This window comes from Pelobates fuscus, chromosome 2, assembly GCF_036172605.1.
Source record: "Pelobates fuscus isolate aPelFus1 chromosome 2, aPelFus1.pri, whole genome shotgun sequence".
NCBI classification, from domain to species: Eukaryota; Metazoa; Chordata; class Amphibia; order Anura; family Pelobatidae; genus Pelobates; species Pelobates fuscus.
The window spans coordinates 349,600,734-349,616,073 of NC_086318.1; the positions used below are offsets into that span (position 1 = coordinate 349,600,734).

The following is a 15,340-nucleotide window of genomic DNA, read 5'->3' on the forward strand; positions in this document are numbered from 1 at the left end:
AAGGGCATAGAGCGCGGTTTCAAAGGAGCGCAGGACAAACTGCTAGACGCCATTGGGCCACTAGCTAGAATTATAGATATGGCGGATGACCCTATGAGAGGGCTGACAATTTTACCCCAGATACGGTGCGTGAGTGGGCACGAGATACCCGTGAATGGGGTGTTTGTTTCCTAGGGAACACCAACGTAGCCCTCTCTTCGGAGAGGCGCAGAGCAGCACTTTACCGTATTGATGAAAAACTTGTCGAACTGGGGGATAAAGAATTAGGCCCCTTGGCACAGGGTAAATTGTTTGGAGAGGCCTTCCTTAAAGAATTAAATAAAAGAGTCAATATATTTACGTGCCTTAACAAGGCGCAAACTTCGATGCGGAAAGTCTTCCGCGGTTCTCACACCCGAGTTGTTTTTGGAAGGGCTGGACGGCAGAGGGGCCGTGCCGCCAGTCGCTTTTGGCCATCCAGCCCCCGTACAACAAGGACTCAACCGTTCTACCCAGACTCGTCTACCCGACATAGATTCCACCAATTCAGGGGATCAGATCGTGGCCGAGGTAGCCGATGCTCCCGGGCAAGATTCTCCAACTGAAGGTCAACATAATACCCTGTCATGTCGCAGGTCGTGTTTCTCTTTTTTTCCAGAACTGGGCAGACCTATCTTCAGACACGTGGATCCTCCAAACGGTGCGGGGCTATCAAATAGAGTTCGACTCGACCCCGCTCCAGCAGGCCCCTCCACGTCCGATCCAGACTACACGGGCAGACGCCCGCCTCATAGACTCAGAACTACACTCCAAGGGTGCCATCCAACCAGCTCCAGACTTCACCGGTTTCTACAGCAATATCTTCCTGGTCAGGAAGAAAACCGAATTTCGCCCCGTTATCAACCTCAGGGAGCTCAATTCTCACATGGTATACCGATATTTCAAAAACGAAGGTATCCACCTTCTCTGGGACTTGCTTCGACGCAACGACTGGTTCACCCGTCTGGACCTCAAGGATGCGTACCTTACCATTCCGGTACACAAAAGCAGCCGTCCCTACCTCCGCTTCTTCTGGCACGGGACACCCTGGCAATTCACCTGCCTCCCGTTTGGCCTCAGTTCGCCCCATGGTGCTTCACCAAGATTATGAAGCCAGTAGTGGCGAAACTCAGAGCTCAAGGCATAAGATGCATCATCTACCTTGACGACATCCTGATCTTCAACGAGGATGCAGGGACTCTGAGGAGACACACGAACTACACAGTACACCTTTTCGAGTCTCTAGGTTTCGTCATCAATCGTCCCAAGTCCGCAATTATCCCGGCTCAATCAATTAAATTCCTCGGATTCGTAATAGACTCCACATCATGCACTCTTCACCTGCTGGCTACCAAAATTACGGCCATCCGCAGAGAGATCCGGAAAGTCCTTCGTCATACAACCATACCCCTACGATTACTGGCACGGATCGTAGGCCTTCTCTCCGCATCCATCCAGGCCATTTTCCCTGGACCCCTGCACTACAGGGCCATGCAGCACCTCAAGGCAAGATTCCTTCGCAGAAAACCCACATACGACCAACCGGTTCCAATGTCGGACGAAGTTCGGGAGGAACTACACTGGTGGCTGAACTGCATGCAGGCTTGGAACGGCAGGGCCATATTCGGGAACCAGACATTCGTGCTGGAATCAGATGCCAGTCGTTCAGGCTGGGGAGCAACGGACGGAACCTCCTCCACAGGAGGAGTATGGACTTCCGAAGAGCTCTCGATGCACATCAATTGCCTGGAACTCTTGGCTGGATCATTCGCCATTCGCAGTCTGGCAAAGGAACGATCCAACTGCTGCATCCTGCTCCGCATGGACAACGTCTCAGCGGTAAGATACATCAACCGCCTTGGAGGCACTCGTTCTCAGGCACTGGTGGATCTCACGAAAGAGATCTTCGATTACTGCCTACCACGCAACATCACCTTGCTGGCAGAGCACTTACCAGGAGACTCCGGACATGACGGCGGATTGGTATTCACGCCACTGGCGGGACGCCAGCGATTGGCAACTAGACCCTCATATTTTCACAATACTGGATGTACAGAGGGGACCTTTCTCCCTAGATCAATTCGCGTCCCGCAACAACCGACAGACAAAGGATTTCTTCAGCTGGCTCCCACACCCGGAGAGCCTCGCAACGGACGCTTTCCTACAACAATGGCCACGAGACGGTGCTTACGCATTCCCACCTTTCGCAATGATAACGAGGGTCCTTCCCCGGATCCGCCTAGAGAGTGAGAATAATCCTCATCACGCCTCTTTGGCAGAGCCAGCCATGGTTTCCAGACCTTCTGGAACTTTCAATCAGGGATCCCCTCCTCCTACCAGATGCTCTAACTATGCTCAGAAACCCGTTGGGTCTACCTCACCCGCTAGTCATGAAGGAACGCCTGTCCCTTGTGGCCTGGACTCTTTCCGGGGCTCCTGGCGAACCGAGGACTTATTGCAGGAAACCAAGGACTTCCTATGGGACTCATAGGCACCAGGAACAAGGAGGTGCTATTTATCAGCATGGCACTTCTGGACAAGTTGGTGTGTGGGACGGGACCTCAATCCCTTTACTGCACCTACTCACTCCATCATGAATTTCCTGACCTCTCTGTTCACTGCCGGGAAGTCATACCGGTCCATCAATGTGGTACGGTCAGCAATCTCAGCGGCCCATACTCCGACCCAGGGGACACCTTTTGGTAAGGATCCGCTCATCTGCAGACTTCTCTGCGGCATGCGCCTTCGGCGCCCCCCGGAGCCCAAATACTCTAGACTTTGGGACGTTGGCGTGGTCCTACAATTCTTACAAAATTGGCCTCCTAACAAGTATTTGTCACTCCGCCAACTTACCGCAAAATTCACCTTCCTGCTCTGTCTGGTTTCCTTTCGACGGGTATCAGACGTACGCGCCTTCGACGCAGACGCATTTACCTTCTGCCCGGCGGGTGTTACCTTTCAGGTCTCACGTCGCACTAAGTCCAACTCTCACTCGGTCTTCTACCCTTTCTTCCCTTCTGACCCTCAGCTCTGCGTGGTCTCTACTCTCCGTCAATACGTGGAAGCCACCGCGTTGTAGCGGCAATCTTCCACTCGTCAACTTCTCATCTCTTACGTCCGCCCCTACGGTCCAGTTTCGGTTACTACGCTGGCCAGATGGGTTAGATGGCCAATATGCAAAATCTCACCGAGACTGAGCAAGGTTATCCTACAGTTGCGGAGTTCTACATGAGGTTATTCTGCAGCAGTTGTTGAGCTCTGGACCATTCTGCAGTTGTTGAGATTGGGATGAAGTTATCTGTATTAGAGGACATTTTACCTACTTCCTTGATGTAATGGGAGACACTGTGTAAAGTGCTAAAAATGTATGGAGTGGGGATAATTTATTGGGAATATATAAGCTTTCACATATACTCCTGATTTAGGAGGCCTCATTTATGGAATCTATTACAACACTAATTTTTATAATTTCTCTTTTCTAGGAAAATAAAAACTTCATCCTGTTGAACTGCTTACAACACATTAATTAGATGGGAGATCACAAATACTAAGCCAGAAAATGGTCAAAACACCAAGATGAAATGCATTGTTTATCTCGATCACTGGTATGTTTAACACATAATAATAAGGGTTCAAATTAGTCTAAAATAGCCGGTTTGGAGGAAAAAAAAAATAAATCTAAATTCTAGCCTGAATTTTGAAATTCAAATAATTTTTTAATAAACCTCATCAACTTCTCTGAGGCTTTTTCCAGAGATGAAATTTCACATCCAGTCGCTTCATTGCATTGTTGATTTCTCAAGTGAATCAACAATTATTCCACATATTTGAATGCTTGGCACAAAATACCTTTATTTATAAGTATAAAGAAAATGTTGTACATTAATATTGTGTTGGGATATAATGTTTATTAATGCAAGGTCTCTAGGCAGAGACTTTACATTTTGTGTATTATACCAAAATACATGCCCGGGTATTGCCATATGAGCAGCTGCACATCGAAGTGCCTTACACAGGGGGTCTTGTGTGTACTACCTGCTGGGAAGCCAGCAGTCAGGACTACCGGAGCAGTTCATTCTTTGAAAAAACAAGCAGGGCTTCAATCCAGCTCTTACTGGAAGCAACTAATCTTATTTTTACAGGACCAGCTCTCAATTGCTGTTTTGTTATGCTCAACGCCTCTGATTTCTATTTAGGTGCCAGTCAACCAGACTCTAAAAAAAGTTTGTTAATTTGGTTTTCAAATGAAAGACTGAAGACAGTCAACATTTATATATACAAATGAATCAGTTCATCTAGAGCCTAAATATTTTTTTGAAAAGTATATAATGTGCAAACAGAGTATAGACGTGCAAATCCACACACGCTATACATACTTGAACACTTACCCAGGCTGTCACAAACCCACTCTACTTCAAGAGTGTGCGTAACGTAGTTGTGGTGGTGAAAGGGTTAAAGTCCACTATTTGTCTGCACTAGACTGGAAATAATGACGAAAGGTATCACACCTAGGACTAGAAGGTAACGTCTTACCGGGCCTTAGAATGGCCAGACTTAACGTACCAAAGAATAGTCAAAATACTTGCCGAGGTCGGGGACACAGAATGGGACACAACGATGAGGGAAAGCCAAAAGATACCAGAATACAGTGAAGACAAAACGAAGCCAAAGCCAATAACCAGAAATAAACGCTCAGGAACACACACTCTGACAACTACTAAGGGAAACCACGACAGGGCAATGAGTAAAAGGAAAAAAGGAGTTTAAATAAGCCTCCCTCAGATCCGATTGGCCGCACCCAGCATTTGACCCCAAAACGTGCGTGTCCTTTACGTGACGTCATATGCACGTCGACGTCGTCAGTAGTGTGGGCGGGCGTGGGGCTACATATTGGTATGGATACGCAGCGGCCGGCATCCACCAAGATGTCGCAGGAGTCAGATATATTGCCGCATGACCGCTGAACGGCACTTCCGCACTTATCATGAAGGCAACTACTGCAATTACCGCAAGGTAAGGCTGAACATGTTACACACCCACACTTAAAACATAATAATATAACTAGTAATTTTAACACTGCCACCACCATGAAAAAGATGTGTATGATGTAAAGGCAAAAAAGAACAAGTGTTGATACACGAGGTAGAGGCATATGAGCCTCCTCCCACTGCGTCTCTTATTTAGGGGAGGTGTCACGGCAAGGGTGCATAACTCATTATTGCACTATGGAATATTGTCCTTTAATGTAAGTTGTGCAGTGCATAGAGGTCTTTTTCACCAAGACAATTTATAAATGGGGTGCCTTGGTCCCCTATGTAAATCAATAATAAAAACCCACCAAATACAACTTAGCACAATATCTAAGCAATTGCAAAATACCAATTTGTCTCTTCAGGTAACGAGATTCTTAACCAAGTGCAAAACTTAATAAAGGGATATATTATGAGCAAAAAAAATAGTCACATTGCATACAAAAAATAGATTAAATCCCCACTAATTATTTACACCAGCAACAGATAAAAACAAAAGGGATAAAACAATAATAGTCCTAAACACTTACTCACTTAGGTTTGCAAAGTAAAACTTCTGCCCAGGGGGTATCCGGCAAGGAAGATGGTGACTTACTCAAAATTAGATTTTGGCCCCAAGCACGTACTAAGACATGTCAGTATCATTGGATATATACCCTGTGGATTACCATGCCTGGTCTAGAAGTGGAGTTAAGGCGTATCTATAGAGATAATGAGTGACCACCCCCTTGTGTTCCAGACCAACATCAATCCAAATGGAAACATTTGGTTCTATCTTCTCTTATGTACCTGCCACTTAAATAATAATTGCATCTATGAATTTGTTATTATTTTCCCATTCTACACATATGTCGCACTACGTACTTGCAACCCAATATGGCGGACATCACAATTCCTTCCCCTATGGTTAAGTTATGCCAATCATGTTTGGGCTTATTTAGAAGATGGCGCAGGTCACATTCCAAATATAACAAAAATTAGGCTTAATTATTATTCTGTGGGTAAATACAATTTTTTTTCCTTCTGGATATGATACTGGAACAAGGCTAATGTCCATTAACATATCAAAGAGATTGACTCCTCAATTAAAGACCTTCAGGCTTTTCAGGTGTAGAATCTCACATCTTGCAGCTTTCACATTCCTGTGCAATTTACATTATCCCTTCTGTCATCTGATCTCTGTGGGGGTCCCAGCTTCAAAAGGAGCTCTGGGGGTCCCAGCTTTAAACCTTTCATACAATCAAATTAACCCCTTTTGACATTGACAATATTCCATCTCTACCAGGCGAGCAGATTATCTATGCACTACACAAATTACATTAAAGGACAATATTCCATAGTGCAATAATGAGTTATGCACTCTTGCTGTGACACAGGCTACTTCAAGTCTTCTTGACACAGCTGAAGTAGAAATGTTACCCATGTCAAACTTGCGCAAGTTTTTAGATCATTCATTGGCTGAGTGCATATTACATGCCAAAATAACCAGTAGTGGTGTAATGGTAAATATAAATATATAATCCAAACATGTCCGTTGTGGCTATTATCAATACATTATAAAAGCGCACAACACACAAACATTAAGGGGGCATTAAAATAATTTAATTCCTGCAAATGTTTAATTAACCATGGAAAGAACTTGGAAAATGAAAGCAAAAATAGGAGAGAATTATGTTGGTTTCCATGGTGATTGAAATTCATTGTCTACAATTGCCCAATAATCTTTCCACCAGGGACTGAGAAGTTTTATAAAAATATATATACGGTACATTATTATTAACATGTATATAGCGCCAACCTATTAAGCAGCGCTTTACAGTTATAGAATGAGAATATTTATCAAGTAATTGACATAAAACAAATTTGAAGGCTCTGCTCAAATGAGTTTGCAATCCATGCGATTAAATCAATAATTATAGCCAAGATTGCAGTTTAAAACTAAATGTAGTGAAATGTTAATCTCTCTGCAGAATAAGGATGGGGAAAGAGCAAGAAAAATGTTGCCCTTTTAGGAGAGGCGTGTATATGTTTATCTTTACTTCCACCTTATCCAACAACAAACACGATTACATTTTCTTGATGAAGTTTTGTGTGGATAGGAACCAATTATTCAAACGTTTCTAAGATCGTGTTTCAGACTTACAGAGAAGTGGAAGCAGAAAGTTTACCAGTTCGGGTCATGCTGGCTATGGCACTGCTTAATAAAAATGCCATTGTCTAACTCACACAGCTCTAAACTGTATGTTACTTAGTGTGCAGGTTAGTGAAATTATTTAAAGTCCAGAACTTGGAGAGCAGCCACTTTAACGGTCCAAAAACAGACTGGAATGCCAACACCTAAATGTGCAGCTCAGAAAACGAAAGTTTTAACCCACTAAAGTATGCAACACATTGTGAATAGTCACAACACTACCATTTAATGATCAAAGTGGGAACGCATGGAACGTTCTGTAACTTTTCCATCCGACCGCCAAACCTCGTCTCCTTCAACCCAACAGTTCACTGCAAATTATAATAAATTACTTTATGAGATTTTTTTCTTAACAGTGTTTTATTTACTCTGTTTCTCTGTTGATTAAACTGGTCACATTTTTAAGATATCTGCAATCCTGTGTCACGTGGGATAATTTTTTCGTTTAACTTTGGATATCGCAGCCACAGTGCATCACAGATTGAAAAATATTAATCAACTTGTAGTTATTCATCAATAACTCAACTTACTCTAAACGAAAAAAAAATATCACTGAATGAACACTTTTCAGCAGAGCAACCAGGCAAGGCCCTGGGGAGATAGCGCAGCTAAGCGGACAAGGGCACATGTAGGAGTGTGGGGATAGATGCATAGCATTGGTTGGGAAAGAGTCTGTGGGTGGGATTATGTTCTGTGTAAGACAGTGTGGGGGAGGTCTTACCTCAGTGCCACTTGGGATTCGGGCCAGCAAACAGCTTCCCTCCCGCCCACCCTATAGTACATTTCGTCACAGCTAGCCGGGGGTATGTCCTTGCCAATTGAGTTTGAGGTTACGTTTAAGTAGATGGAATGAGATGAACAAGTTTTTTAAGGTCTCAAACCTCACCTGCTTAAAAGGTTAAACTTTAGGTTGCCTGAGGTCTCGTGCCCATCGAGCGTGGATAAGGTCGGCTGATGGCAGGCATTGGAAATATATGATTTTTATGACGAGGGGGGAGGTGAGAGGGAGTGGTGATTAGGAACCACTCCAGGTTTTATTGGCAAGGACGGTTGGGTCACTGTATAACACTATGGGTGGAGTTATATATGTATATATGTTAATTTATGCTTATTTATGTCTAATGTTTTGGTTACAGAAAATAAGAGATTTAATAAATAAAGTTATGGATGTGTTATGCAGTAATTTAGTTTGTCATAATAAATGCTGTGGCCTGTTTCATCCATACTAAGTGGTCTGTCGTTACTGGGGGGTTTAATGTGGTTAGATTTTGTTCTAGGCTGCATCGCGATTCCCCACTACGTACATACATGCACTTTACAAGAGTGATGGCCATGTCCATCAGCTTCCATAGCCATGTTCACTATTCCCTGCCTGAAAAACACTGCCATATGACAGGTGTCATAGAATTTATAGAGCTACCAAGATGGAATAATACAGGCTTCCCAACTGTACTGATTTAGGCAGCCCTTATTTTGAGGGTCCTGTCTTTCCATCATGATTTTGTTCCTTGTTGTCCAACGTCCAGGGGGCACCAAGAAACCATTCCCAACCAGCACAGCTCATCATTAGACACACTTGCCCAGTAAGATCATATTTTCTTACTGGGGCATACGCGCCCTTCTGTGGGCAGGCCTGCCCAACTATTTAAGCATTGCATGTGATGCAAGTGACCCAAGGCCCAATTGCACACCTCCCATAGTTGGGAGGTGTGCGAATATCACACATAGCCACAGATCACATACAAACACACACAGATACCCACAGATATCACACAGCCAAAACACACAAATCACACACAAACCACACTGCACAGTTCCTACATACAACATTAGCACTGAAAGCAAACCTGCCATTTGCATATCAGACTAATCAGTCCAGATCAACTCCATAAAATTGGAGTTGCAGTATTATACTGAACTTGGCAGTCTCTTAAGCTGGGTATTCATCCAAATCTTACCAACCACAACCAATTTACTAATTAGGGGTAATTGATGAGGAGGAACTTTGGTTGCCATGGTGTCCAATCTCATTCCCACTGTTTAGTCAATGATACACTCTATAGACCCAAATCTGGACCTCTGAAGCACTTAGGGCCCATCAATGTATATGTGAGTAACGGACTAATTATGTATGTCTGTCAATGTCTGTGTGTGATTGCATATGTTTGCTAGTTTGGTATGTGTGTTCAAGAGGCTGATATGGTATTATTGTGAGTGTGACAAATTAGCTATGTGAGTGAAACAGTGGCTAATTTGGTATATGTGAGACGTTTAAAAAAAAAAAAAAAAAAAAAATTAATTCTTTATTTTTCATGCGATGAAGGGACAGACATATTAGTAATACTGCAATTGCATGCACATGGTTTGCATGAACATTTAACATTGAGTACATTGTTGAGGTACAGTTCACATAAATTTAGTTATATTGGGCTGATATGTTGTAACGGGGACCTTAACTAGTGAAACTGTGGGTGAGTATACACTTGTCTGTGTGACAACGCAGTTACCTTGGAGCTGTCTAGTGTTGGTGTGTGGTATCAGCTTTGCTTCCTGGCCGCTTAAATCTATGGTAATAAGGTGCTCCCAGTGGATTCCAGGGCTTGTGCCGTGTTAGGCGTGTGGTGTGTTATGGCTCACGCCCCAGGGGCACCTTGGTTAGTTAGTCCTGGCCTGTAACTATATTGCCTCACTTTGGAGGCTGTAAATGTCCGTAGCATACTAGCACTGTGAGTCTTGAGCTAGTTTTAGTAGTGTAGATGGCTATGTGTAGTCGTGAGGTGGTTTAGAGGCGAGAGACGTTTTATAGGTATGTGTGAAAGAAGCCTATTGGGTATGTGTGAGAGAAGCTAATTAGGTATGTATAAGCAGGATAGAGTACTTTAAGGCCAAACAACACTTTAGCAGAAAGGAGGCAGTGCCAATGGAAAGGTGAAAAAAAACACACACCAGCTTTACAAAACAGTCAGCCTTGCATATAAGATCAAATGCTATTTTTAAATAGGGATAATAGATTTGCTTTTAGTTATATCTAGCAAACACTATATGCGATAAGATAAACGGGGTCTTGATTTTCGGCCCACACATTCCATGTAGTATAAGATCAATAAAGAATGAGGATGGCAACAAGAGTATTAATTTCTCAGAGGGAACCCTGTGATAATCATGTTATGTCCTTAATATGTCTCACGATTAACTCTACATTCTGCGGTGTGGCATTCTTAGGTGCTGTAAAAAGGTAAATGACAGAACTTTAAATTGAGGTCTATTGGATGTTTCCAAACATTGATATCCCAATCTTAGTTAAAAGGCGCATTTAATGAACACAATGCGCTGCATGAACCGTTTAAGAAAGTGATCCGGTAACAGTTTATAGTAAGCAAACTGATATTTGTTGCGATCTCCTCTTTTTGTCTATTATTTGTAATGTTCTGGCATCTTCATGTGAACTCCAGGGAGAATATGAAATCTGATTTTGGTTGGAGCGTACGAATTAATCCCAGCTTCTGCCAGTTAAGGTTTGTAGTAGGATTTTAAGAAGGTCATCTGTGATTATTCTTGCACTTTAGAACACAGAGGGCTGAAGATTGTTACATAACATACTAAGAAAAAGATTGTGCTTATAACCGCAAATTAAGAAATCTGCCTGGCTTTTGGAAAATATGATATGGCTTATTGCATTAAATGTCAAGTAAAAAACATACAGTGGATAAACCTACCTATCTCGTATTGTTGCTATACAATGACAGACTGTGTGGAGGGAGTAAATGATCATGTATAAATATACTGTTCCTTCTCCTTTAACTGTCCGTGTACAATCAATGGGAAATAATCACCTAGGGCAGGGATAGGCAACCTTCGGCTCTCCAGATGTTGTGGACTACATCCCCCATAATGCTCTTACACACATAATGCTGGCAAAGCATCATGGGAGGTGCAGTCCAAAACATCTGGAGAGCCGAAGGTTGCCTACCCCCTGACCTAGGGGAATGACACTTTTCATAAAGCAAGAGAAAAACACCCACAAGGCAAAAACAGTACTTTATCATCATTATTGGAAACTATGATTTGGTAGCTACAAAACAGGTGTAGGAACAAAAGTGAATGCTAGGTCTTTTACTTCCTAAATGTTTTCAAACTTATACTAAGATGGACGTTTCTATTAAAAACCAAAAGAAATAACACACCTAATTTAAAAATGAAAACAGATAAAAGTAAAAGTACAAATTACTCGGCAGGCCAATATTTGCCAAGTTGTGAGACAACAATTAATATTTCTCTGTTTCTATTTGCAGCAGACTTTGTTTCACCAAGTGAAATTATACTAAAATGCTGTAATTATTCTTAGCTTATGAGTCGAGGCAATATATCCTTTTTCTAATACAATAGCAAGTGAAAACGCTGAGCAGAAATGACTTCAGGACTTTACAATGTCATTTAAAACCAACTCTGAGAAACAGATTGCTTCCCATTAAAAATGGCTTTTATCCAAAACTGCACATAAAAGGGTCTCTCAGCCAAGAGTGAGGTCATGGTGCTTGTAAGACCCTGTAGGCACTGCTCGAAAAGTCTAGCAGACGTTCACCAACCATGATACACATTTACTAGTCCTTGTAGTCATGGTTTGGATAGACATGGTGCATCAGCCGATACTAGAACTCTTGCACAAAGAGAAACATACCCTCTCCCCTACACAAAAAGCATACATTTAAGAAGATCTATTATGTGTATATCAGACAGCTCTTCTATTTCTGCCAAAGCTTACCTTGAGTTTTGTTGCTGTAAAGAGAAGGGTCCACGGAAGGTATATTTTGTGGAGTTGGATGGGCAATGGTGTTAATTTCTACACCTAAAGTAAACACATAACATTTTATTTCAGGGTGACGAAAAAGTTATTAATTTGAATGATCTCACAAAGCCAATGTGTATGTAATGTTTCAGTGGCAGCATGGGACCTAATTGTTTCTAGTTGGACAATCCTGCATCACGAAACACGAGATGAGATTTGTATTTGTCATAGGATGCCACCTTTGTCACAAGTCAGTGGAATTTATGCCCTACAAGACTGATCCTGGTTAACTGTAACTGCTATTATTTTGAAGTGGGTGTGCCTAGGAGGAAGGGGGATCTCGGAGGATGAAGTCGTTGTTGTTACGGTAGATTGCTGGCACTTTTTTACCTAAAGTGGTTAAACAGTTCTCGAACAGTTTACCCCAAAGTTTGCCTCCGGTGCCAGACCTCGCTTCAACTGGCTTTTTCAAATGACTTCAGGAAGTGCGGCATGCAGCCCGACAGGGGTTCTGCTGATTGGCTAGAGTGGTCAGCTGACGCAAGACAAGCAAGCTATCACTGGCCACCAACTGTCAGTAAGGCTCCAGACAAGCAAGCTATCACTGGCCACCAACTGTCAGTAAGGCTCCAGACAAGCAAGCTATCACTGGCCACCAACTGTCAGTAAGGCTTCAGACAAGCAAGCTATCACTGGCCACCAACTGTCAGTAAGGCTTCAGACAAGCAAGCTATCACTGGCCACCAACTGTCAGTAAGGCTTTAGACAAGCAAGCTATCACTGGCCACCAACTGTCAGTAAGGCTTTAGACAAGCAAGCTACCACTGGCCACCAACTGTCAGTAAGGCTTGAGAACGATCTACTGAAGTTCCGCCGGAGCTTAAAAACAGCTTTATTTGCTCAGGCGTACGGGATGACATGAAAATTTTTAACTTGGTCCAAATGCATGTGATTATAATGCTGTTGTTTGCTGGATATTGTTTTGTCTGTTTTTTATTGCTGGTATGCGCATCGAGACCCTATGGGTAATAAGACTGCGTTTCTTAAGAATTTTTAATAAATAAATAAATAAATATGGCTTTTGTGTTTAACTACATCTTTATTTAACCACTGGAACGTATCCTGTAAGGATCTGAAGATGAGAGGGGCAGTCTGTCCTTAATCTACTTAAACAGGAGGGATGTATGGACGTTTGGGTTATCTCCCCCTGCTGTTCGTTTAGGGGAATAGGAAGTGCTTTGAGTTTTTAGCAAGTATGGACAGTCTCAGCATCCGTACCAAAGAATGATCACATGAATCAGCTGAGGAGAAACCACCTCCTCTGCCGAACGGACTGCTGATTGGAAGAATGAACACTGGGTTTGCCCTATAAACATGGAACTAAAGATGGACACAGAATGCCGATTGAGAAAGCCTGCACAGCGGGCGAAACGCGTCTCGGATGCCAAGAGGACTTATTATATATATCTTTTTAGTTGATATACCTTGTGTGGAATTATTTGTTTTTATCTCCATGCTGGAGTATTTTTTATTTACTGTAATAAAAAGTTTTTTGATAAATCCATTATCCTCTTGGACCATCTGTTCCATGCTGATTTAAAGGGGGTCCCTTGCCACTCCAGATATTGTCAAGTAAGTGCACAAACTTGGAGCCAGTTATTTATAGGCTCCAGAATCAGGTGAGCAACTTTCATTTTAATCTTTCAAGTTGTAACCTAAAGAGTCTATTACCATCTGCACTACTTTTTTACCACCTGCTTATGTCTTCCATGTAGACCTATTCCATTTGAACCAGTGAAGGGGGCAAATGAGAAGGTTACTGTTGCTACCTTAAAGGCACAGCAAGCGCATACGTTCAGAGCCATAACGTCTAAAAGGCTCTTGATTTGTGAGCATTAATTTCTCTAATTTTTAGAGTGTTAATTAGTTTTTTTAACAATATGGCACTATCACGTATTTCTCTGTTTAATTTTTTTCCGGTTATATATGAGCAACGCCCCACATTATAAGGGTAAGCCTTCTGTCTAGCGCTGCACTATTACACTGTGTGTAAGTTAAGGGGATTATCATCTAAACTTAGTTTTCACAATAAGTGGTGTATGTATATGTAAGGATCTTCGTGTCTGTAAAAAGTCCAAAATAACCAACAAATTGTTAAAAACGTAGCCCCCCAAAAGAAAGACTTATTTTAGTTTTATCCCAGTGACACAAAGCAATACACGGAAAAAAATTAATGGAAGACTGGGACAAATTTGACACTTGTCACACAGTTGTGCTAATTTTTAACCTAATTTTTAGCATCATGACAGTTGTTTGTAAAGACTTAGATTAGGGCCTTGTAATATTGGAGCAATTATTCAGTTCTAGACAAATATTATTCAAAAAACAAGGTAATCAAGGTGGTTTTTCCTAACCTTGATCCTGAGTTGGTTAAAGTGAACTGTTACTTCCCAGGATTTTTAATATTATGTTTACTTATACAAAGTAAAATTAAATATAAACATCTGTATCTTTTTAATGCAACTTGGCTCCTTGCAATTATTGTTATGAGAGCTGTCCTTTGCACCTGGCATTCACAACGTCTGCCATGGATGCACCTAGACTGAACTGCATTGCGCTGTCATTTGCTAAATATTTAACCTTAAATCAAAAGAAAATGCAACATCACATTAAAGAAAGAAAAAAAAAAAAAGGTTACATAACGTATAGGTTATTTTCTGTTTATTTTTATTGGCATAATTTGCAAAATACATTTCCTCTTAAAAAAAAATAAAAAAAATAAAAAAAATATAATTCCACCAGGAAAATTAACGAGGCAAACATTGTGAATAGCTCTGATTTCATTACAAATGGATCATTCCCAAATTAAGAAATGTTCAGGAGCATTTTCGATAAAAATTACCCCTACTGGGACTCTTGCATAACTGACTACGAAAGTCATAAGAGAAGTGGGGAAAACCATGCTAAATTGCATTCAGTAACCTACGTGTTCTGTTAGGGAGGAGCATGGGCTGCACTTCTGTCTAACAATGGACATGAAACAAATATGTACACAAAGTATTCTTTGTAGATATCAGGGGGATTTCCTTTTGATAAAGAAGCATAATATGGATGAAGCAATCGCTTTAATAATTATAGATTATTCAAAACGTAAATATAGATTAAGAAAAAGGAAACACCTTTGAAAAAACATTGAAAACACCATTGAAAAAATTAAAATATATTTATATTTTAAGAGTTAATATAAATTCTCGAAGGAAAAACATCTGAAACTGCTCAGTAGTATTACCAGATTATCAATTAACACCTGTTTTA

At 41.6% G+C, this 15,340-nt stretch overlaps 1 protein-coding gene across 1 annotated transcript in view; it reads right to left on the reverse strand.

The window, feature by feature from the left end:
* Positions 1–15,340, reverse strand: part of VTA1 (vesicle trafficking 1) — a 239,811-nt gene that overhangs the window by 11,182 nt on the left and 213,289 nt on the right. The window contains exon 7 of the mRNA XM_063443615.1: positions 12,002–12,085. Within this exon, the coding sequence (XP_063299685.1) occupies positions 12,002–12,085 (84 nt within the window). The remainder of the gene's footprint in view (positions 1–12,001; positions 12,086–15,340) is intronic.